Source organism: Hyaena hyaena, unplaced genomic scaffold (genome assembly GCF_003009895.1).
Source record: "Hyaena hyaena isolate Hyena2069 unplaced genomic scaffold, ASM300989v1 scaffold_3, whole genome shotgun sequence".
Taxonomy (NCBI): Eukaryota; Metazoa; Chordata; class Mammalia; order Carnivora; family Hyaenidae; genus Hyaena; species Hyaena hyaena.
The window spans coordinates 8,578,744-8,604,256 of record NW_024080635.1 but is presented as its reverse complement, the minus strand read 5'-3'; the positions used below and the strand labels follow the sequence as shown (position 1 = coordinate 8,604,256).

Sequence of the window (25,513 nt, the reverse complement as noted above, 5' to 3'; positions counted from 1 at the left end):
TCTGTTATACAATTTGGAGCCAAAGAAGTAGTTTTGTGTTTCTTTCTTTCTTTTTTTAAAGTAACACAGTAAGATCCGGTGGAGAGCAGAGAGAGGAGGGCGGGTGGGAGTATACTAGGGATGAGTTTGAAAGATATTTGGGTGATAGGAATAAAAAAGATTTAGAAGAAGGTGCTCAGACTCAAGCCAGACTGTTCACTTTATAAACCATTATATTAAAACAAAACAAAACAAAACAGTTCATTGTAAGGGTCTTTTTCGAAGTTAAAATCGTGAACTCATCAAACACAGCCTGGTAATTATCTGGCATCTTGAGTTTTTCCGAAACGGATTACACTTCGAGCAAGCTAGCAGGTGCTTATTACATACATCTTATTTGACTACAATATGATTAGCACCAGAAAGCCCCAGGCTCAAAAATAACCCTTCTGTATATTTCACCCAATTAATTTGATTAACAAACTCTTCTTTTAAAATGCAGTAGCTTAAGTTTTCTTAAGAAACCTAAGGTCCGTGACTAGAAAAACATCGGGGTGGGGGATGATGGTAGCGAAAACCTGAAGATTAAAACACGAATTACGTGGGACTTACACCTAAACTAGATCTTTTCTCCCCGTCCACATAACTGCGCAGAAAGGGGAATAAGGGAGCCCCCGTTCTCTCCACTAAGTTTTCTTGTGCACTTACAACGTTCGAGAGGCTGTGTTCATAAAACTACAAGCCGGTGGGTGGGGTGGTGGTGGTGGGTGGGCTTCAGATACATACGGTGAAGGGCTCTAAGTGAAGCTTAAGGACCAGCGGGGACACAAAGGAGGAAGTGATGGACTTGATCCGCGCATGTGTCGGAAACGCCTTCACAAGGGAGGCCACTTGGGGAAGTTTCGAGGCGGGGGTGGGGGACACAGGAGAGGGCCGCTGGGGAACCGCGAGCTTTGGGAGCGACAGACGAGGTCCCACGATGTAGGAGAAGGAGAGGAGCGTCAGGAGCAAAGTGGGAAGGGACCAGGCCTCGGGAGTCAACTTTGTTTTCTTCCATCTGTAAAAACTGGTTACGGGGCACAGCGAACCCACCTCGGGAACCGACGCCGCTTCGGTAATCCGCACCCCTCGCCCGTGGGTGGGAGGCGGGACCACCAGGTGGGCTCAAGGCCGCGGGGCCGCGCGCCCGTAGCCCAGGCTGAAGCCGCGGCCCAGAGGGCGGCGGACGCCCCTTCCCGGGCGCCGAGCGCGCGCGGACAGGCAGGGCCCCTGGGGTCGCGGGCGCCGCCGCGTCCGGTGGGGCCGGAGGCAGCGGGGAGGGCGCCTCCGCGGACGGACGGGCGGGCGGGCGGCCGCCGGGACCGCAGCAGTTGTTCCCGACATGCTCCTCTCGGGGAGGATTTCAAACCCCCGGCCACAAACTCGCCTCCCTCGCCCCTGCCAACCCCAGCAACAGGCGGTGGCGCGCGTCTCATTGGCCGGGCGGCGCGTCGGCGTGTGTTGATTGGCCGCCGTGCCTCCCGGCCCCGCTTCGGCGCTCGTCGCCTCCTCCATTTTGTCGGTAGAGGCGGAAGGAGGAGGTCTGGTCGGGAAGCCGAGGCGGTCAGCAGCTAGCTCGTCGGTGCCCGTGGGTTTTGTTCGTTCCGTGCCTCGTCTCTCCCTGGAAGGGGAGGGGGGCTTTGACGCCGAGCAAGGGCCGCCGCCGCAGTTCCGAGCTTGAAGTCGGTGAGTGGCGGCGGCGCCGCGGGCGCGGCCATGTTGGCGGCCGCGCTCCCCATTGTTGGGGGAAGGAGGAGAGATCGGGGAAACCGGGTCGGGCGCGGCGGCCGGGGAGCATCGGGGCCCCGGGCCGGGCTCGAGAGAGGGAGCCCTACTCGGAAGTCAGGCCCCGATAGGAAGCCCCGAACTTTCCGGGTTCGCGCTGGGGATGACTCAAGGGCTGTTAAAATAGCCCGGAAGGCCCTGTTAGCCTTCCGAAAAGAGGGCTAATTTCCTTGGGAACTTGTTTGCTTGGGATAGTGAGAACTCGGAATGTTAAATGCTCACTGATAAGGAGGCATTTTATATAGTTAAGAGGGAAAATCAGCTTGGGTTATGGCTTGTGAAAACTTAAAGATGAGATCGAGTGGAGAGTTCATAACTAAAGGAGACAACTTGTCATGACGTAGGCGAGTTGGGAAAGGAGGTTGTTTGAAAACGGATGCGCGGTCTGTCGCAAGATTGGAACATCCCGTAAGGACTTTAAAAACACGGGTCTCTCTTTAGGAAGCGCATTTTTTGCCAGCTTCTTGGCATGGCTGCAAAAGCTAATGCTTCCCTAGTTTGGCCATTTTGGTGACAAAATCCGTGTGAGACTCGGGAAAGTTCCCCAGTAAAGATAAGTAACTTCTAGGACTTGCAGACCCCCGTCTCCTCCAATTCCTGGATCTCAAGGCTGAAAGCTTTTAAATGATGACAGTTACGAGACTATTTTCTACTTTTGTCAGTTCAGGAAGTAGCCATTCTTAACTGTATTTCCGCCGAAAATATAAACGATCACTTTTCCCCGTGTTTTTGAATTGGAAGTAATGAAGTCATCTTTACATTTCTAGTTAGGACTTCTCTCCTACTTGTGTGCTGAGGAGACTCAGATGTTGGCCTCAGCTCCCAAGCTGAACTCAGCAGATCGGCCCATGAAAACTTCTGTATTGAGACAAAGGAAAGGATCCGGCAGAACGCACCATCTATTATCCTGGGCCTGGCAGCAAGGAAGGGGACAGGTAGTGGAAATCCTGCAATCCGAGAAGCAGACTGAAAGGTATAAAATCCCTGTTGTGGGGGCACACCTCCTAAACCATTTGTTTTTGTTTCTCTACTGATTCAGATTTGGGGAGAAGCCTGCTTTTCAGAAGGTAATAAAGGCTGTGAATAGAATGAAGTGTGAACATCCATCAACGATAGGGTTAAAGCCGTTGAATAGCAATTTGAAAATGACTTCTGGAATTATAAGCTGAGGCTAGCTATAGAAGCTTCTTAAAGCTTGGAACTTTTCTTCCTGGAACTTTGCTCAGTATTTTCCCTTTACTTACAGGTGACAAAGAAGCTGAAGATGGGTGGCGGAGAGAGGTATAACATTCCAGCCCCTCAATCGAGAAATGTTAGTAAGAACCAGCAACAGCTTAATAGACAGAAGACCAAGGATCAGAATTCCCAGATGAAGATTGTTCATAAAAAAAAAGAAAGGGGACATACTTACACCTCCTCAGCAGCTGCACGGCAGGCCATGCAAAATGGGGGGAAGAACAAAACTTTCCCAAATAATCAAAACTGGAACTCTAGCTTATCAAGTCCTAGCTTGCTTTTTAAGTCTCAAACTAATCAGAATTATGCTGGAGCCAAGTTTAGTGAGCCACCGTCACCAAGCGTTCTTCCTAAACCACCAAGCCACTGGGTTCCAGTTTCCTTTAATCCTTCTGATAAGGAAATAATGACATTTCAGCTTAAAACCTTACTTAAAGTACAGGTATAAGATAAAACACTGTTTGAATGAAATTTAGTTATATTTGAGGGTAGTTGTCAATTGTTTCTGACCAAATTCACTAGGGCATTAATCTATTTGTAAAATTGCTAATGTAGAAAATCAAATTAGACTTCCTCTTGTTTTAGGTGTTGTGCGCACTGTCATGTAACGGTGGCATCAGTGCAACTTAAAATAACAAAATTATTCATAATAGTACTTGATATTAAGTGTTCTCAATTGAGTAACTTACATGGTTTTAAGTTTAGATTTGGGGAATGGTGATCAACTTTTCCTATTGTTTGTTGAGCGGAAATATGAATTTCAGATTATCATTCGCGGATCAGTAGACTGACCTGTTGAGAGCTAGTGAATCTAATTATAAACATCTAGTTAAGATACACAGGGACTGAAAAGTAGGTGAATATTTGAAAGTTTCAAGTCCTAGAAGCACCTAGACCAGTAATATGCCAACAACCTGATGCACTGCCAAAAAGAAAATGTGAATTTTTCTTACAGAAGGGTTTCATTTTAGCAAACTATGCTGGTGAATGTAGAACGGGCACTAGTGGCTACCGAGTTTAGGAGACCATACACCCCAATGGCCGTTTCTTTGATGCAGTGGCTAAGCGTCTGCTAACTAATGCACCCCAAAACCAGTTTTTATAGAAATGGTATTTGGTGGTCACTGAGTAGCTTTCAAAATACATTTTTGTATTCTAGCACTGCATAAGCTATTCTGACAGTGATCTGGTCTCAAGAGTCATCCTGCAAAGCTTAGTTAAGTGGGGAGCTGTATAATGTGAAAGTTTTAAGTACCTAGGAAAAGAGCCATGTAAATACATGTAATAAATTTGTAGCATATGTAAAGTTTTGTTGGCATTTATCCTATAAATATAGAATATTTTAGTATGAATTTGCTGAATGTAAGACCATGACACTTGTTTTTTATGCTATGGCCTGATTTTAAAGGTCCAAAATAATCTTTTTTTTTAAAAGTTTGCCCTTGTGCTAAAGTGCCAGTGTATGTATAATTGATCTGGTGGTAAACTATATTTCAAAATAAACCCTAGTGTAATAAGTTTTATATAACTGTAAAGGTTTTAAAGCTGCTAAAACACTTCCTATTTTTAAGAGATGTGAAATGCAGTATGGGACTATTTTAATTTTTCCTCCTTAAGCCCAAAGATTCACTATTAAAAGGTCCATCCAACCTTAAAGATTCATTTTGGCTTTTAATTTTTGTAATCTATATGAATATAGTTTAGCGTATGATGCCAGTATATATATTTTTTGTTACTAGTAAGTGCAACCCAGGGGACCACTTATGTAAAAGACGTAATTTCTTGCATAATACCTTGCGATAACCTATTTTACCTAAATGTAAGTTAACCCAATAGTAAATGACAAATGCGTGTGGGAGAGCCAATTTAAAATTTCTGATTTTAAGTGCCCTATTCTAATTTGGCAGCTTTTTGGCATTTTAAAAGAAAATGGCAAAGCTGTATTTCTCCTAGGTAATGTTGCCCAAATCAAATAATGGTATTCTAAAGACAAGTTTACATAGTACCTAATGTACATGTGCAAATTTCAAGCATAAAATTAAAAAATAAAATTGCTTCTTCCCCCCAGCGGTTTGTATTTTATAAAAAAATTGTTATGATTGAGTATTCTTACACGCACATAGTTAATCCAACCAGAATACTGTAGGACTATTGGGTTTTTACAAGGCAACCAATGTGCCAACTGATAACATACATTTGGATTAGTTCAACAGCTGTAATTAAAGCTATGGTTTATGACCAGCCACCCCCACCCCCAGCAGGGCAGACCGTAGAAGGCCACAGCATACTTTGGAAACTGAGATTCTGACTCAAGGGAATAAACCAGGTTTAATTCCCTGCCTCTCTTTTCTCTGCATTCTAAGATTGATGTTTATAGAAAACAGGATTTCTCAAACTGACAAAAACGGTTGTTCATATGCTGATATGTAAAAAGTGTAATTTCCACCAGGGGACTTGGGTTGGGGTGGCTAAAGGCATCAGAACACTTAATAGGTTCCAAGAGATAGGGGTAGCTTAAACTACTAGTTCAAGACTAGGTGAACACCACAGCCAGGCCATTACTGTATCATGAAAACAGGAAGTAAATGACTTGGAGGAAGTACAAATCTTGAGTCTCCATCCCCACCCCCCCATTCTCTGCGTAATGTCTATGGACACTGCCAAATTCTTTAACCAGTGGAACTTGACTAGATTTAACAGTTCTCAGCCTAGGTATGTTAATTCTGGGTTTACACAGAATAATGTTTTTGGTTTGGGATGGATTCAAGTGATTAAGTGTTCAGACTTGAGGGTGGGTGAGAAGAGGCTTTTAATTGAAGCTTTTAAAAGTTAACCTAAAGAGGGGCGCCTGGGTGGCTTAAGTCGGTTAAGCGTCCGACTTTCGCTTAGGTCATGATCTCGCGGTTCGTGGGTTCGGGCCCCGCGTCGGGCTCTGTGCTGACTGCCTGCTCAGAGCCTGGAGCCTGTTTCAGTCTGTGACTCCCTCTCTCTCTGACCCTCCCCTGCTCACGCTGTCTCTCTCTCCTAGAAATAAATAAAACATTAAAAAAAAAAAGTTTAAAAAAAAAAGTTAACCTAAAGAAAAAGTTAAAGATCTCAACATCTCGCCCCAGAGAGGTACTAATAGCTTTGGTTACCCTACAGGAATTAGTGATAGGAATTTCCCAAACCACTGTACTTGTGAGAACAAAAAAGTTGTTGAAAAACCAACTTCTCTAAGGCTTCAGTCAGCCATAGTGTGAGCCTTAAAATCAATGTCCATATTTGAATCTGTCATTATCTTCTTGATGGCAGTGTATAGTATGACAGAGTAACTCTAACCTATCCTTACATCTAATTCCTGGTTAATAAGTTCTATTCTTCCCAAAAGCAAGCACAAGGTGGAAAAAAGAACTGAAGGCTTCTGGGTAAGTTTTCTGGTTTCTTTAATTGCATTCTCAGTGGCAAGTACTTTGCAAAACAGGAGGGACAGAGTACATCTCCAAGGCCTCCTATGCAAATGAGGAAGGCCTACCCAGCCACACACCTGGAGGGCAGAGCTAAACCTAAGGAAATGAGAGATTAAAAAAAAAAAACCCAAATGTTTGGCTCCTAGACCAGTTGTTTATTTCACTCTCTAGCATTCAGAGATGCGATCTACAAAAACTAGACACAAAGGCCTTTTACTTCTTTACAAACTACTCTGTCAATTACCAATGAAAGGAATTTACATGTCTTGCTTTTTATTCCAAATAAAGAATCCCATTTTAATACGGTGAAACAGCCATTAGGAATACACAGAAACACAATGCAATAAACATCACCAACACTGTTGGAAAGGGGCAGAGAAAAAACCCCAGACGGACACTTTTCTATAGCAACTAGCTACATCTTGTAGATGTCAACACTTGAACGAAAACAAGCAGGTTGCTTACTTCATTTATAAATGGAACAGTTTGCTCCTAAAAGCCCCGACCTTCTGGTTAGAAATGCCATTAAGATTATTTATTCCTCCACTATCATTGTGCTGTCTCAAATCACAGCCGCCTCTTTTCAAAGTATCTCAGGATTTTGTAAACAATAGGGTCAAAATGCAATACAGTGTGAATGAAATTTGGAAAGCCAGGATGGAGAGCCTGAGTCACAACAGCTGTGAAGTCTTGGATTACATTTAACCTCTTTTTCATCCACAAAGCACAAACAAAATACTTTTTGATATTATATCTTTTTCATAAATCTATTAAATCTTCCCTCTGCATGAACTCTAGATCCCATTATATTAATATTATTAAGTCATAAAATCTCCCATTTGATTAAAAAAAAAAGGCACAAAACTAGCAGGAACCAAATAAAAAACCATGAACTCTAACCTAGGATCTGCCACTTACTTGCTGTGTGATCTTAGGCAAGTTTGGGAAAAAAAAAAATTTTTTTTTTTTTAATCAAACAGGAATAAAAATACCTCCATTTCGTATCTCCCATAGTTATGTATATTCTGCAGTATTTTCAATTGTTTTAAACAAAAGGCTTGGACACTTCCGTATTTTCAGATGAAGAACTTCACACACAAAAAAATGTGGCAGAAATGACAAAAATCAAATATGAATGATGAAGAATCAATGTATAGATAAACAAACTTAATATCCTAATAAGGAACTAAGGAATCCAAAACATTTTTGTGATACTATAAAAGTTATTTATTCACTATACACAGAACATGTCCCCTATAAAATGTACATGTAAATCACTAAAAAGTATAATCTGGTGAACATTTTCTCAATTACAGAACACACTAAATCAGTTGGGATAACAGCTCTCTGTCTGCCTCAAAATAATCTAATTATAGCACCCAGAGTCTCCTTTAGTCTAATGCAAAGTTACTTATTTTTGGGATTTCCTAATGTGTGTTTGAGGAGGCAGAGTTAACAATTTAATATAACTCTAGTATATTACAGTCACTGCACAATAAATCAGTTTATTACAGATTAAAACATTTTTTCATTATTTGTATTAATGGGATGCAAACAGAAATACTGGATACTTTTAAATGGCAGATAACCACAAAATTATCATTGATAGTATTCTGGGTTTTATAATTACATTTAAGATATGAATGGTGTAAAATATTATGAATAATACACCTCAAAACAATGAGGTCATACTGTAATGATTGACTAGATTGTGCTCAGTAGACATTTATTAAATAAGTGAATTCTATTTTTCTCCCCGATTACCCAGTACAATTTTTGCCCACAGTTAAGGGCTCAGTAAATGTTTTCTGAATATACTGACTTAGGACAGAGGTGAGAAGAGATGGACCCTCTTAGCTAGATGTCAAGTATTTTAATTGGAATTTACCTGGAAAAGAGTGTAAGATGTAAACTGCACATGGCATACAAGTAAATAAACTCAGATGCCAACAAAGCAAACCATTAAGCAGAAAAACACTGGCACTGGAATAAACAAAGGCAAGATTTGCCAATAGCGAAAATGGAACTGACTTTAAGAGATAACCAGGAAAAAGTTTATACTGGACCATACCTTTTCTCACCCAATTCAGTTTGAGACAGACCAATAGAGGCACTGTAAGAGACTATGGCTGTCTTCCTTGATATTCAGACATCCTAGTTTCCAATAATTTATTAGGGACCTGTTACCCATGAATCAATATAAACCTATTCAGATTTAGGGATTAGTTTCCACAAGTACAAAGTTGAATTTCCTTTTATTTGTCCTAAAATGCTTACTTTCAAACTTGAAGGGACTTCAATTATTCCATGTAGTTTCGATAACATTCTTTTATCTTTTCAGACCAGAGTCAAAATATTCGTACAGTATTCATACTGCAGCACCTTCCACCCACCCTTTGGTCGCTTGAACTGCCCTTCTTTGGTTCTTTTTCCGCTTTCTCAGATCTTTCTTGAAGTGTAGTAAGCAGAACTGTACTGGGTATTCCAGCTGCAGTTTGGTCTTAAATAAAAGAAGGATGTTTGTCAGTTTGGTTTTCTTTATTCTTCTCTGTGGTATACAGGATTTTGTTAGTTGAACTGGATGTAGCAGCTTACTGGGCCAAATTTCAAGAGAATAGTACAATAGTTCCCAGGTCTTTTTCCTGGGTTGTAAACTTAACAGCTCATACTCTATGTAGCACCTTTCCTTTCTCACTGAAGCATTATCTGTCATTTTTCTTCTTGCCTACTTGGCTTCAAAACAAAACAAAACAGAACAAAATGCAGAGAGAGCTTAAGTAAAAAGTGAGGTGAAGTGTCAGTCCTCACTGCTTCTTGATAGGATCTATTCTAATACTGACAACAGTGCCAGACACACAGTAGCTACTCCCTAACTGTGGAACTATGTAGCCCAAAATGAAAGCACTGTGTAAGGATCCTCATCAAGTAGGAGTAGGATCCCATCATGGGTTCAACTATAATTTAGTCCCTCTGAAGCTCATTAGGTAGATCACTTTAGAAGTAACATAAAACGTTCTAAAGGAAATAGTGCGAGTCATTTTAAGTGACACAAGTAGAAAATAAAAATGAAATCATCATCAGGCCTCCCATTTCTACACAAAGACTGAGAACAGTTTCAATGGGCTATCTCCTCAAACTACTTCCCTCAAATTATAGTCCATTAAAAAAAAAAAAAAATCACCAAGGACCAGGCCTGGGCTCAAATCTTAGGTCTGCCTTTTTTATGGCTTTTTCTTTGTATCTCAATTTCCTTATCTATGATATGGGGTAAATCTAAGTATCTTTCTCATAGGGTTTTGTGAAAAATAAATGAGCTAACACAAAGTTTTTAGTACTGTGTCTGGCACATCATAAATACTAAGTATCCTCTATCATTGCTGTCATTATAGAGCAGCTAGAATTTCAAACCATAAAACACCTAAATCAGTTCCCCAAAGTGGTTATCACTTAATAGTCTAACTGCTCACTGACATTCAATGCAAACGTATTATATAAACATAAGGCCCAATGCATCTTGTTTAGGACAGGAAAGAGCAGAATTATTATTGGTCCATCCAATAATGAAAATATAAACTTATAATTTAGCGGACTCAAGTTTCATTTTAATACTTCTCTTAATACCACCAATAATCTCTTAAGTTATTTAACCCAAGGGGCTTAAAAAGCAATCATGAAACAACTTTGAGACATTACATAAGGAACTTTTAAGTAGTATATAAAGATGTACCTTTCTGGCAAGTTCTATCGATTCCAAAGTAAAAAAGTTAGTTGTGCCTAGTGCAACACTGATTAAAAATATTCCTAAATCTACAAAGGATTGTTTCCATTGTTATTTTAGAATCTCATTCAAAACTATAATAATTCCAGTTAATCATTATTTCCTTCATTTTGTTTTTATTATAGCATGTTTGCTTAATTTACAGCAAGCAGAAAATAAGCTGGTCTTGTTTTGATCCAAACATTGATGTTTTAAAGGTTGTACACAATATTTGTTAAAAAGAACATATAAAAATACCTTTTTAGAAGCTTCTATAAGAAAGAAAATACAAAGTTTAACCCCACAACTTTCCTCTTTGCTAGAACTGCAAACTACTGCTACAGTTTTAAATAGACTTTTTGTTGTTTAAACTATACATCCAGGAAAATCTAAAAAATTAAAGAAACGTGCATATAAATGATTGCATAGCAGAACATGAACATTAACTGCAAACAGTAAAGAAATGAAAGTTAGAAATACTATCAAATATACAAAGGTTCTAGAATCAATCCTTTAAACACATTCCACAAACAGTATTTAAAAACCATCTTTTGTTCTTTACAGGCAAGGCCTATATTACTAAAACCAAAATTGAGAAAAGTAATCCTCTAAAAGGAATTGTTTCCCCACAATATTTACTTATACCTGCAAGCAAGCAATCTGAAATTTTAAAGATGCTAGCTTTTATTCTGAAATGAGATTGGACATGTCCCTTTTATTGTCCCCAAACGATCTCTCAGAGAAATGCTAAAAATTATAAATGGTTAGGGTATTGTGGTTTTTTTGTTTTGATTCCTGTTTTTTGTTTGTTTGTTTAAGTCAGGTACTGCTGGTACTACATTGATAATCCAACTCAGAGATGGGACTCCTACTGAAAATTGTTTTTCCAAAATATTTTAAATTTCATGGCACCACATAATTACCTAGAGTGGGAGTGTTCGCTTTCAACTTGCCTCACAGGAAATAAACTGAAGTGTGAAGAACAAGCCTCCTTCATAAAGTAGTAGGCGAATTTTGATGCAAATGCACAGACCCAGTGCTAGAAGCATCAAATTCAGTTCTTTTACACTATGCATATGCATAAACAAAACCTACTTTGAAACAATGTACTTACTGCCTTTTTTTTTAACAGCAGTAAGAAAACTAAGCAATATGACCAACAATGCTCCTTAAAGTTTAGAGTAACTACATGAGAGCATTTTTTCCCCCTTAAAATGATTTCTGCCATCATTGACCTGCTCAAATTTTAAGGTTTGAATTCTTCCCATGTTTATATGTTCCAACTCTTCATAGAAAACAGAAAAAAACAGTGAAGGCTCCATGTTTCAGTCAAAAAACTCAATCTGCCCCCAAATCCTACTTAACCCAGTTGGCATCATTCCCCAAGACAGTGGGGTTAACAAAAGAACTACTCCACGCTGTCATAAATTAACTATTATTATCACGGGCCTAGACATCGTAACAAGACAAGAAGGTCCACCCTGAACCTAAATGTGTCTGATCAGTCAGTGTTGTACTGTGGCTACAACTTCACTTTTGTATCCTTCTATCTTATTAGCAAGCTACATTTCTAGGTTAACAGTTCTACCAAATATGGATATGAAAGTTTATTTTTAATTAGACAATGTTGCAAATTATGGTCAACCAACATCTTTTCACCAATACTTCAAGCATAAAAAATGAGAATCTTTACAAAAATATACAGAGACACCACAAATTGGTAGCTGCCCATAACATTAAACAAACTGGACTCTTAAGAGTGGCTTCTCAACAGCATATCATTTTAATTATAACCATTTGCCTGGTACAGGGAAAACTGACAAGTGTTTTTTAAGCATCATTGCAACATTGTATTCCTGATAATTTAAGTAAACCAAACTATGAGTAAATGAGTGATACATGCCTAAAAATATCAAGGTTTATACTATCAGTGGCCACTGGACTTAGGACTAGTCCAAGACCTTGATCTAGATTTTGACCTAGACCTAGATTGTGATCTTGACTGAGATTTGGATCTAGGTGGTTCTTTTTTCCTTGATTCCTTTTCATATCTTGAGCCAGACTTATAATGTGTTTTGGAATCTGTTTTAGAGGTGCCTCTAGTTTTGGTGTGAGATGCAGACCTAGAACGTGATTTAGCCTTCATTTCTTTCTTGGGCTGGGACTTGGACCGTGATCTTGAATTGGATTTAGATCTTGAAAAAGATCGATTTCGGTGTTTGAATCTTTCAAAACAGAGGAGAGATACAATTAGAGTAAAAATTAGATTCTATATTAATCAAATTTGTTATTTTTAGAGCAAAAGTTCACTCTGAAATTGAAAAATGTAGAAGTCATTTTCAAAGCAAAGTTATTTACCTATCATTGTCGGAATGGCTTCTGCTACGCCGTGGTCTTCCAGCCGGTCTACTGCTAAAAGGTACATCAGAAAAAGCAAACAGTGACAAATGTCTATTTACAGTCTTCTCAAGTTTCTAATTAAAAAATTGAGCCATAAAACTTTTAAAATAAAGTACTAAAATAATCTTAGTCTCAATGAAGCATACAATGTATATAATTAAGTGTACAAAAAGTTAAAAAAATTAAAAGCTAACAAATCTTTTCTGACAGATTACTGTACTACACATCAAACTTACTTTCTAGGACTATAAGATCTTCTATAGTTGTAATCAAAGGACCGGCTTCTTGATCTTCTTCTTTCATAACTTCGGCTTCTAGAACGTCTGTATCTGTCATAATCATCATAGCGTGAAGAACTGTACACATTCCTCCCTTCCTTGGCTTTCATTTGATTTGGAGCTATGATCACACAGAACAGAGATATTTAGAAAATAGAGACATTTAAAACCTAGTATTTTAAGTCTTCAGATTATAGGGAAAATGTCTGTATTCTCTTCCCTTATACCCCCAATCTATGTCAAGGTTAAATGTGACTATTAACCTTGGAAAAAGTATTTGTTTCCAAGGAAGTCTATCAGAATACTGTTTTCGGTTAAAAATGATACTCTCAAATGTCTTCCCAACTATTTTTTTTCACAGACCTTTCACCATCTAGCTTGTTGTCTAAAAATATGCCAACTATTTCAACATTGAGAACATTTACCATATTTTTTAAAAATTCCAAATTAAAATACAAAATGACTTTGAACCATATGCTAACTTGGAATTATTCTGTGTGGTTTTCATTTATTAGAAACAATGAATAATGAAAATACTTATTGGTAGCCTATGGACAATGCTTTAAGTATCAAAATGAAGTAACATATGGTTATATGGTTCTGAGACCATAACAAAGGTAGAAAAGAGTGAACACTTATTGGATGCCTTAGACCCACCAACATCCCTGGACAGTCCTCAAATTTTGATGTCATCTCATTCAATTCTATGAAGCAGATACTATATGCATGTGTGTGTTTATATAAATAACACAGTGAATATGCAAGGACCCATCACCCAACCCAAGAGCCAGAGAATTACAGCCTGCATCTGCCTAAGTGCCCCTCCTCTTCTTCAGCAGGTATTTTCATCTCTATCTTAAAAATTTTTTTTAAATGTTTATTTATTGAGGGGAAGAGGGTGAGAGACCCCAAAAACCAAAGTCAGATGCTTAACTGACTGAGCCATCCAGGAACCCTCATCTCTTTTACTGTCTTGTCCAAGGTAACAAAACGGTTGAGCCATAATTTAAACCCTGGTCTACCTGACTCCAAAGCCTGTAACTCTAGCCTCATTAGCACGCAGCTACCAACACCTAGTGCATGCCTGCATAATAAAACATTATACTAATATGAAATGAATTCTAGTTTTAGTCTATAATCATCTGCTTAATTCTATCTGTTCATTTCCATAGCCACACACCTACACAAATACTGATTCTGGGGCACCTGGGTGGCTCAGTCGATTGAGTGTCCCGACTTGGGCTCAGGTCATGATCTCATGGCTGGTGGGTTCAATCCCCTCATCAGGCTGTGTGCTGACAGCTCAGAGCCTGGCGCCTGCTTTGGATTGTGCGTCTCCCTCTCTCTCTGCCCCTACCCTGCTCGTGTTTTCTTTCTCTCAAAAATAAACATAAAAAAAAGGTTTAAACAAACAAAAAACAAATACCCAATTATACCTTGAAGATCTTTATGAAGAGAAATGGCTGAAAAGTCCCAATACTTTCCAATTTCCCTTTTAATTCCACCCCCAGAATATTAACCACGCCAGAGTCCAAACATTTCAGTCATTCTAATCTTCACATTCTACCTGTCTGCAAAATGTATCTGAGTTACTCTATCTTTCCAAAAACTCTTTTTAGATTTTAAACATATAAGACAAATTGCCTAAGAAACATCAGAGCACTGTTTCTAAAATGATGTACTTATACATATATTAGGCATAAGGGTACTTACTCTTCCGATCTCCTTGTGCAAACTGTATTTCAATTTGGCGTCCACAAATCCATTTTCTGTCCAAATTATGTAAAGCATCTTCGGCATCACGGACATCCTCAAATGTGCTAAATGTTAAGGGGCTTGGGAAGTTTTGCACACTTTGATAACGAGTGAACTTTCAGTTGGTAAGTCTGGACCATTTCACAATCTCTCAACATTATTCTAGAAAATCATCCAGACCTCACTTAACTTAGGTTGGTTGATTCAGCTATAGACACTTGACAGCATTAAAACACTTGTGATTTCCGACAGCATACATTTGAAAACACATGTGAATACATAAAATTATTAAAAAATAAGAGCTGTTATAGCTGAACTACCAAGTAATCCTATCAAAATTTTTTCCTGAGTTTTAAGTTTTAGAAAACAAGAAAAACAAATGTCACTTCTATGTTGTATGTTAAAACAAAATTTCTTAAAATAAAACCAAAACTGATTTTCATATTTTTGTTTCAAAGGAAAAAAAGAAAATGCCAATAGTTCTTGTGTAAGCAAGCATAATATATCTTACCTTATAAGAGACAAAAGAATTAACTTCAAATCGATTTTGCTGTTTTTCTCAGATATATCTAACACTATTATTTCACACAGTTGTCTTCCTTATACTATACAGGGAAGACTGGTAGGCTATCCATCTGAGGATATCAAGACATAACCGAGCAATAGTCAAGACATTGCTACACCAAAAGCATATTACACCCATGCACAGACTATAAGAGCATGCGGTCAAGAAATAACAGACCATTTCTAAAGATTCTTGGACTGGAAAGCCCTAACCATAATACTAAACATACAGCTTACTGCCAAGAAGTGAATTTGGCACTGGTTTTCAACTTCGGAAATTTCAAGGTAACATTTATAAACCTGACCCAGGAACTGCTGGTACCTTGACTGGAGAAGCTGCTGCCTTGCTCTTCCCTGTCAGCAATAGTACTATGACAACTCTTGGCTTTACAAATTTAGCTCCTTTCCTAAAACCACCATTCTGATGGAAGCCAAGCAAATCAGAGCAGTATTTGATATAAAAGCTTTGGAAAGGGAGTTAGGTTACGTTGGGGTGTAGATTTTCATTCTATCCTAAAAATTACTATTCTAATTGTCCATTTATATTTCTCAAAATTGAGAAACAAGAGTGCAGATCTTAAGCTGAATAAAAAACAGCACTGACAAGACTTATTCTCTCCAAGACTGATACTAGTATCTGTTTATTTCAGATACTAAAATGTCTGCCTCATCAGATTTCCTATCTTTCATTCTGAAAGCACTAAGGACCACAGCCCATTCCTAGGTCTCTCTTCCCAAAAAATTATGTGGATGTTAAAGGAGAGGTTTTCCCAAGTCCTAAGTCACATGACTTTCAACAAGAAAAAAATGTTGAGAGGGAGTTTAGAACCTTGAGTATGAGTACTATAATTCAACATCTGTCAAGGTTAATGCAGTTGGGCTCTAAAATATTTAAAGAGGAAGCTCGCTTAACAGGTGTACCACTTTATTACCCCAGGAGGCAGAATATAATAATTTTTTTAAGGATTAAAATTAAAACATATAAGAATTATTGAGAGTAAATCTAAATAATTCTTTGGGTCTACCCCCCAAAACAGAATCCTAGCCTGAATGAACCATAGCAACATTCTACTATACATAAGAAAAGCCTCATTGGGAACAGTGTCAAGTATCACTCTGATGCTAGTTAAGGAGAAATTTGTACTTGGGATCTTTGCAAAATCCTGAGACCTACTTAACTATTTTAAGACTACAGAGAGACATTACGTATAGAAAGTATATGATTCTCCTTTAGTTGACAACCCTCTTCTAGCTCAAGTATCACACACTCCCGAGGCAAACTAGTGTTGATCCTGGTTCCCAGGCCACCCCAAACCAAGTAAAAGCAGGTCAACATTGTAAGCCAGAAAGCATCGCCTTTAAAAACATGCAACCAACCAACCAAGCCAAAGATAGCTCTTATCCTCTCTGTAACAGAACTTTGCCACCAATTCCCCCAACTGTCCTTGATCATTAGCTTTGTAGAAATAGCAGCTTTCAGCATTTCCCGTAAGTCTCCCTAGAACTCTTCCTAAGTTTCAAGAGACCCACTGAAAAATTTTTCCTAGCCTGACACCCACAGCCCAAACCTTTGCTGTCTCACTGAAGGAAGAAATGGCACCTAAAACTCTGGGTCAGGGAATGATTTTCCAAAGGTCCTGATTAGGTACCTATACCAGGGATAAGGCCTTCTGCAATCCACTCAGGGCCAATTGATCCTATGTGCTACAGCAGTGCAGGACCTGAGGGCTTCACAGAGCTAAGTTAAGAAGTCAAGAGTACGTGTGTGCCCATAGCAGCCACTTTAAAATCTCTAAACAAGTACTATTTTCAGTGGATTTGACCTTACAAGACCACCAGAGTTGTTTCTAAGGAGGTCCCAATGCCAGCACCTGTCTCCCTTTTAGCATGGCTCTGTGGAGTTGGCTCGACCCCAGAACCTCATGCTCCTCCAAAGAGCACTGCCTGTAACCCTATGGCATCTGACAATATGGCCCAAAACAGAAATATGCTGAGTTTAAGCTTAACAACATTACATCCTGGTACACTTTAACTTGACAATCTAAGAGAAGAGTGCATTTTTACAAGACCACAATCACAACATCAAAGGCCCACATAAATCAAGTTACAGGTTTTGTCACTAGACCAAACCAGAATGGTTTTGAAAATTAACTGCTTACAAAACATTAAAAAAAAAAAAAAGAAAAAAAAAAAGAAGGAAAAAAAAAGGAAAAAAGTTATTCTGTAGGATACATCAGGTATGACTCCTTTAATCTTGGCCATCATTNATTTTTTTAAATGTTTATTTATTGAGGGGAAGAGGGTGAGAGACCCCAAAAACCAAAGTCAGATGCTTAACTGACTGAGCCATCCAGGAACCCTCATCTCTTTTACTGTCTTGTCCAAGGTAACAAAACGGTTGAGCCAAAATTTAAACCCTGGTCTACCTGACTCCAAAGCCTGTAACTCTAGCCTCATTAGCACGCAGCTACCAACACCTAGTGCATGCCTGCATAATAAAACATTATACTAATATGAAATGAATTCTAGTTTTAGTCTATAATCATCTGCTTAATTCTATCTGTTCATTTCCATAGCCACACACCTACACAAATACTGATTCTGGGGCACCTGGGTGGCTCAGTCGATTGAGTGTCCCGACTTGGGCTCAGGTCATGATCTCATGGCTGGTGGGTTCAATCCCCTCATCAGGCTGTGTGCTGACAGCTCAGAGCCTGGCGCCTGCTTTGGATTGTGCGTCTCCCTCTCTCTCTGCCCCTACCCTGCTCGTGTTTTCTTTCTCTCAAAAATAAACATAAAAAAAAGGTTTAAACAAACAAAAAACAAATACCCAATTATACCTTGAAGATCTTTATGAAGAGAAATGGCTGAAAAGTCCCAATACTTTCCAATTTCCCTTTTAATTCCACCCCCAGAATATTAACCACGCCAGAGTCCAAACATTTCAGTCATTCTAATCTTCACATTCTACCTGTCTGCAAAATGTATCTGAGTTACTCTATCTTTCCAAAAACTCTTTTTAGATTTTAAACATATAAGACAAATTGCCTAAGAAACATCAGAGCACTGTTTCTAAAATGATGTACTTATACATATATTAGGCATAAGGGTACTTACTCTTCCGATCTCCTTGTGCAAACTGTATTTCAATTTGGCGTCCACAAATCCATTTTCTGTCCAAATTATGTAAAGCATCTTCGGCATCACGGACATCCTCAAATGTGCTAAATGTTAAGGGGCTTGGGAAGTTTTGCACACTTTGATAACGAGTGAACTTTCAGTTGGTAAGTCTGGACCATTTCACAATCTCTCAACATTATTCTAGAAAATCATCCAGACCTCACTTAACTTAGGTTGGTTGATTCAGCTATAGACACTTGACAGCATTAAAACACTTGTGATTTCCGACAGCATACATTTGAAAACACATGTGAATACATAAAATTATTAAAAAATAAGAGCTGTTATAGCTGAACTACCAAGTAATCCTATCAAAATTTTTTCCTGAGTTTTAAGTTTTAGAAAACAAGAAAAACAAATGTCACTTCTATGTTGTATGTTAAAACAAAATTTCTTAAAATAAAACCAAAACTGATTTTCATATTTTTGTTTCAAAGGAAAAAAAGAAAATGCCAATAGTTCTTGTGTAAGCAAGCATAATATATCTTACCTTATAAGAGACAAAAGAATTAACTTCAAATCGATTTTGCTGTTTTTCTCAGATATATCTAACACTATTATTTCACACAGTTGTCTTCCTTATACTATACAGGGAAGACTGGTAGGCTATCCATCTGAGGATATCAAGACATAACCGAGCAATAGTCAAGACATTGCTACACCAAAAGCATATTACACCCATGCACAGACTATAAGAGCATGCGGTCAAGAAATAACAGACCATTTCTAAAGATTCTTGGACTGGAAAGCCCTAACCATAATACTAAACATACAGCTTACTGCCAAGAAGTGAATTTGGCACTGGTTTTCAACTTCGGAAATTTCAAGGTAACATTTATAAACCTGACCCAGGAACTGCTGGTACCTTGACTGGAGAAGCTGCTGCCTTGCTCTTCCCTGTCAGCAATAGTACTATGACAACTCTTGGCTTTACAAATTTAGCTCCTTTCCTAAAACCACCATTCTGATGGAAGCCAAGCAAATCAGAGCAGTATTTGATATAAAAGCTTTGGAAAGGGAGTTAGGTTACGTTGGGGTGTAGATTTTCATTCTATCCTAAAAATTACTATTCTAATTGTCCATTTATATTTCTCAAAATTGAGAAACAAGAGTGCAGATCTTAAGCTGAATAAAAAACAGCACTGACAAGACTTATTCTCTCCAAGACTGATACTAGTATCTGTTTATTTCAGATACTAAAATGTCTGCCTCATCAGATTTCCTATCTTTCATTCTGAAAGCACTAAGGACCACAGCCCATTCCTAGGTCTCTCTTCCCAAAAAATTATGTGGATGTTAAAGGAGAGGTTTTCCCAAGTCCTAAGTCACATGACTTTCAACAAGAAAAAAATGTTGAGAGGGAGTTTAGAACCTTGAGTATGAGTACTATAATTCAACATCTGTCAAGGTTAATGCAGTTGGGCTCTAAAATATTTAAAGAGGAAGCTCGCTTAACAGGTGTACCACTTTATTACCCCAGGAGGCAGAATATAATAATTTTTTTAAGGATTAAAATTAAAACATATAAGAATTATTGAGAGTAAATCTAAATAATTCTTTGGGTCTACCCCCCAAAACAGAATCCTAGCCTGAATGAACCATAGCAACATTCTACTATACATAAGAAAAGCCTCATTGGGAACAGTGTCAAGTATCACTCTGATGCTAGTTAAGGAGAAATTTGTACTTGGGATCTTTGCAAAATCCTGAGACCTACTTAACTATTTTAAGACTACAGAGAGACATTACGTATAGAAAGTATATGATTCTCCTTTAGTTGACAACCCTCTTCTAGCTCAAGTATCACACACTCCCGAGGCAAACTAGTGTTGATCCTGGTTCCCAGGCCACCCCAAACCAAGTAAAAGCAGGTCAACATTGTAAGCCAGAAAGCATCGCCTTTAAAAACATGCAACCAACCAACCAAGCCAAAGATAGCTCTTATCCTCTCTGTAACAGAACTTTGCCACCAATTCCCCCAACTGTCCTTGATCATTAGCTTTGTAGAAATAGCAGCTTTCAGCATTTCCCGTAAGTCTCCCTAGAACTCTTCCTAAGTTTCAAGAGACCCACTGAAAAATTTTTCCTAGCCTGACACCCACAGCCCAAACCTTTGCTGTCTCACTGAAGGAAGAAATGGCACCTAAAACTCTGGGTCAGGGAATGATTTTCCAAAGGTCCTGATTAGGTACCTATACCAGGGATAAGGCCTTCTGCAATCCACTCAGGGCCAATTGATCCTATGTGCTACAGCAGTGCAGGACCTGAGGGCTTCACAGAGCTAAGTTAAGAAGTCAAGAGTACGTGTGTGCCCATAGCAGCCACTTTAAAATCTCTAAACAAGTACTATTTTCAGTGGATTTGACCTTACAAGACCACCAGAGTTGTTTCTAAGGAGGTCCCAATGCCAGCACCTGTCTCCCTTTTAGCATGGCTCTGTGGAGTTGGCTCGACCCCAGAACCTCATGCTCCTCCAAAGAGCACTGCCTGTAACCCTATGGCATCTGACAATATGGCCCAAAACAGAAATATGCTGAGTTTAAGCTTAACAACATTACATCCTGGTACACTTTAACTTGACAATCTAAGAGAAGAGTGCATTTTTACAAGACCACAATCACAACATCAAAGGCCCACATAAATCAAGTTACAGGTTTTGTCACTAGACCAAACCAGAATGGTTAAAAAAATTAACTGCAACAAAACATTAAAAAAAAAAAAAAAGAAAAAAAAAAAGAAGGAAAAAAAAAGGAAAATAGTTATTCTGTAGGATACATCAGGTATGACTCCTTTAATCTTGGCCATCATTCAACTTCATCTTGACCTTTAACTCTTTAAGTGCTTGTCAGAAGGACTTGTCATGAGATGCTTGGCCAAATATGACAGATGGCTTTATCTTTAACTTTGAAAAACAACCTTTTCCCCCTTTTGTAGATAAAGCGAGGCTTTGTCTCCCATTAGGCTTGTCCTTCTTCCAGCTTTTCTTTATTTTTTCTTTTCCCAAACTCTCCCTTCTCTTCAAGCCTGATCCTTAAGAGGTCTTTGGCTTGTCTACTTGCCTTAAGTGTTGAACTCTACTCTAAAGGTTCTTTCATGCTTTCTCTTTGGGGTCGCCATAACTGTACAGCTTTACATTCTCTGAGGTAACAACAGAGGACAGCAAATTAGGGGACAATATTAAAGAAGTTTACCTCATTGTTATACAATTTGTTTTTGATCAAGTGATTCAAATTAACAGACAATACCAAACTTTAATTGCTAAGCACAAGAACATATTAACTTTTAATTTGACTTACATTTAAAGGTGGTAGCAACCAGAGTGTATGCAAATTTAAATCACAAATCATAATCACTGATTTGAGTTTCAGCAGCATGAATGGGAATTTAAATATTTTACTATTTTTGGATTAACTTTAAGAAATAGTTAAGAGCAACGTGAGTCAGAATTTTCAAAAATTTGAAGACAAAACATTTATTAGAGGACAAAAGTAAACTACTTTTTAGATGTTACCTCTTACATAAACTTGAATTTCAAACTTCAACACCCCTCACTAATCAGCCATCTGAAGAAAGGATATTGAACATAAGCAAATCCTCTTGGACGACGCGTGTAGAAATCAAGTGGAACATACACATCAACTATAGGACCATAACGACCAAATTCTCGTCGTAAATCTTCGGACCTAAAACATCATAAAAAGACCCCCAATTTTTATGTTCACTTCTTTAAAAGAATGTCTCTGTAAGAAATAGGTATCTTTCTGTAATCTGTCATTAATAAAAGGGACTGTGCTGCATCCCTGGTTACCTAAAACAGACAAGCTTTCTAAGTCTCAACATCAAGAGCCAACTTTAAGAACATACACAATATGTACAGGCAATAGATCTTCTTGACAAAGAAAAGACCTAAGATTCTAGATGATAACGCAGTGCCTAATAAAATCCATTACTATCTTACATACAACAGGAAAACACGGCTAAGGCAACGTGGTCAGTTTACCTATTGTTTCTAACCACCTTTTAATTTTTCACAGGAGGTACAATAGCATTAGATTGTATAGTAAATATTACTGTTTTTCTTTTACAGTATCAAACCAACATTAGTAGCCTGAAAAATACCAATCACTTTTATCCATAAAATTACAGCGACAGGGTTAGGCACTTGGTAGAGAAAGCTTTGAAAAATAAAAGCCACAAAAATATATGTAACTCCTTAAATAATAAAGGTCAAAATGATCTAAGGAGAAATTTTTCTACACACCAGAATACTGCTTACTTTCCTACTTAAGAAGTTAGGACAGAAAAATGTAAATCACAAGGCTATCAAAATAAAATTGACTTCGGGGGTGTCAGAGTGATTGTGAAAACGTAGTCTTCTTGTGATAAGATGTGTTCCAAAAAATTCTGACGATAACTACAAGCAATTAAGGTAACTGGTGAGAACAAAGGCACGGACTGGATTAATGCAATTTTAGCTTATCAACGCCGAAATGGTTATTACTTCCTAAACCTCACTTTTCAAAGGGTGACTAGTTTATATTTCCGGGAAATGAGAAGAGCTAGAACGCACGGTCTACTGGAATAATTTTATCTCCCCATTTTCAACCTTCCCTTTCTCTAAACATCTACAAGGTTTTAAAAATCACAAACATAACGACAAAAAAGGAGTAGAGAATGGTTCGCCATAATGCCCCTCCCCCGATCCCGTTGTTTCGTTGCAATTTTTTAACTACGAAAAAAAATTCTAAGCGCCGAGGGGGCGTGTACCCCAAAGAACGTGAACTTCAAGTCCGTGGGTAGCGGACTGTCCGCCGCGGCGGGGGCTGGACGCGCGGAGAGGAAGCGAGGAGGAAGAGGCTCCGAGCTGCGGAGGAGGAGGGGCACCGAAATCCCGCCACGCGGCCCGCGTTCCCCGCGGCGGCCTGGGAGGACCCGGGCGCCGCCCTCGCTCCCACGCGGCGGTTGAGCCGACGGCGCGGCCTAGTTGGGGCCCGAAGGCCCGCGCGGTACCCGCCATCTTCCCCCTTCCCCTCCCCCGACCCAACGCGCCGCCGCCGCCGCCCGGGTCCTCCCCGAGCGCCTGCGGCCTCCCAGGGTAGGCCCGGAGTATCTCCCCGTACATACCTGGTATCGTCGGCCACGTTCCTTACGAACAGAGACGTGTTGGGGGGGCGCAGGTAGCGGGACATGACGGCGACGTGAGTCTCGACAGGGGTACTAACGGGCTCACTAAACCGTCCGCGGATCCGGCGGCGGATCCTCAGACACTCTCAGCCAGAGGGCTCCGCTACGAAACAGCCTCTTCTCGCGAGACTTCACTCCCGCCTCCACACCCCTCCTCCCACCTGGGCGCAAAGCCTGGACCCGCAACGGTTCTTTCCCGCGAGATCACCCGACGTGCGCCTGCGCAGGCGGGCGGCTAGGGTACGTGCGGCAGCCTCGGTCTCATTCATTGGCTTCTTGAGCTGAGTCTTTCCCCTCCCCCAAGCCCGCTCTTTCTTTCTTTGGTGCTTTATTTTCCCGCCCTTTTCTGCCTTGCACCGGTTTTCCCTTTCTTCCCCCTCCCCATCCCAAGTCGGGAAGCAGACGTTTTAACTCCTACGCCAAACTTTACAGTTATTGGTAACTTAGATGGAGTTTTAAACGTTAGAATTGAGAGAGACTGCCGTACGGTTTCCTGTCTGGTCCAAGTTAGGCCGTGGCTTTTATTAGATCGATGACCAGCGAGAGAAGAATTTACAGCCTCTCGTTTTGAGAGTATAAAAGGGAAGGAAGTGTGTGTCCTTGAGAAGAGGTGGGCCTGCCTCCAGGGCTTTCAGCGTGCCGCGGGGGTGAGGACACTCCCGGAGGGCCTGTGCTGGGGCTGCACCTCGCCCACGCCCTTATCACACCTGTCTTCCGCTTTCCACGCGATTTCCCCCTGATCGGAGGCCCATTTTGACTTTCAATTGGGCCATAGACCTCACATTTTAGTCTCTGTTGTCATCCACAGCTAGCCTTTTTGCTAACGGCCTCTGTCGCAATGGTCTTTCAATTTTTTGGTCTCAGAACCTGTTTGTTCTCTTAAAAATTATGGAAGACCCCACAGGGTTTTGTTTATGTGGGTTCTGAACATTTACTGAACTAGAATTTAAAATAGAGAACGTTTTATGGCGCATTAACGCACAAGCACACATTCTACTGCCCTTCGTCACATCATGTGACCTCCCAGAAGCTCTGCTCTCTATTTGTGAAAGACCTGAAAAAGACAAATAATGCTTACTATAGTTTTGATCCCTTGAAAGGGTCCTGGGGATCCCTTACCAGGCATTGAGAACCTCTTGCTGCTCTACCAGACTGGATTTTTGGAGATGAGGCATCACTTATTAAAAAGCCTCTGGCATGTAGCATAATGCCAAGGAGATAGCAGGAACTCAAGTACCGTTTAATTAAATGAGTTTTTATTTTATAAAAAGCCATAAAAGCATTATTTTTGCTTCAGTCCAAGCAGTTACGTGACTTGACAAGGGTGGTGATGTTCTCTGTAGCAGAGCTATTGTTTTTCTACATTTATGTTTTCCAAGAAGCTTTGGACACAATTTATTAAAACACTTGTTAATTACTCGTAATGTGTCAGACATTGTGCTAGATAATGGAAATGCAGTGATGAAAAACATGGAACTTAGATTTTCATAGAAAATTAACATGGGGTGCCTGGCTGGCTCAGTCCGTTGATCGTCTGACTCTTGATTTTGGCTCAGGTGTGATCCTGGGGGAGAGGGATTGAGCCCCTCATCAGGCTCCATGCTGACTGTGGAACCTGCTTAAGATTCTCTTTCCCTCCCTCTGCCCCTCACCCTTGCTTGCATGCTGTCTCTTTAAAAAGAAAAAGAAGAGGAAAAATAATGTTAAAAAATGATTCAGATGGCAAGACAATAGTGGAGCACTAAGCCAAGGGTAAGGTTGTTTCGAGTGTGGTGCCCTGTGTAAGTACACGGGTGGCACGTGCCCACGAAGACTGTTCTGAATGTTAGCAATTACTGTCCTTACGCATAATATTTGAGAAATAACAGGAGCAGGTGAGGTACAAATATTAACTGGAATTGCTTTCT

At 39.7% G+C, this 25,513-nt stretch overlaps 2 protein-coding genes across 8 annotated transcripts; one reads left to right on the top strand and one right to left on the bottom strand.

Annotated features, from left to right (window-relative positions):
• The first annotated feature begins 919 nt into the window (after positions 1-919).
• On the top strand, positions 920-5,106 carry PNRC2 (proline rich nuclear receptor coactivator 2). 2 transcript variants are annotated; one of them, XM_039233358.1, is made up of 3 exons: positions 920-1,093; positions 2,571-2,776; positions 3,050-5,106. In XM_039233358.1, the coding sequence occupies exon 3, from the start codon at positions 3,068-3,070 to the stop codon at positions 3,485-3,487; it is 420 nt and encodes a 139-aa protein (XP_039089289.1). In that variant the 5' UTR covers positions 920-1,093; positions 2,571-2,776; positions 3,050-3,067; the 3' UTR covers positions 3,488-5,106. The 2 variants fall into 2 exon arrangements, with proteins under 2 accessions (XP_039089289.1, XP_039089280.1); XM_039233349.1 differs by lacking the exon at positions 920-1,093 and adding an exon at positions 1,518-1,704.
• A 1,638-nt stretch (positions 5,107-6,744) lies between these two features.
• Positions 6,745-23,755, bottom strand: SRSF10 (serine and arginine rich splicing factor 10). Of its 6 annotated transcripts, XM_039234282.1 has the most exons (7): positions 23,547-23,751; positions 22,001-22,105; positions 18,360-18,463; positions 12,882-13,044; positions 12,604-12,657; positions 12,369-12,470; positions 6,745-8,988 (listed from the first exon to the last, which is right to left on the bottom strand). In XM_039234282.1, exons 1-7 carry the CDS (start codon positions 23,609-23,611, stop codon positions 8,928-8,930), a joined length of 654 nt encoding a protein of 217 aa, XP_039090213.1. In that variant the 5' UTR covers positions 23,612-23,751; the 3' UTR covers positions 6,745-8,927. The 6 variants fall into 6 exon arrangements, with proteins under 6 accessions (XP_039090213.1, XP_039090202.1, XP_039090194.1 ...); XM_039234271.1 differs by lacking the exon at positions 12,369-12,470 and having other exon boundaries at positions 12,604-12,654; XM_039234263.1 differs by lacking the exon at positions 12,369-12,470 and having other exon boundaries at positions 23,547-23,747.
• Between the last annotated feature and the right edge of the window lie 1,758 nt (positions 23,756-25,513).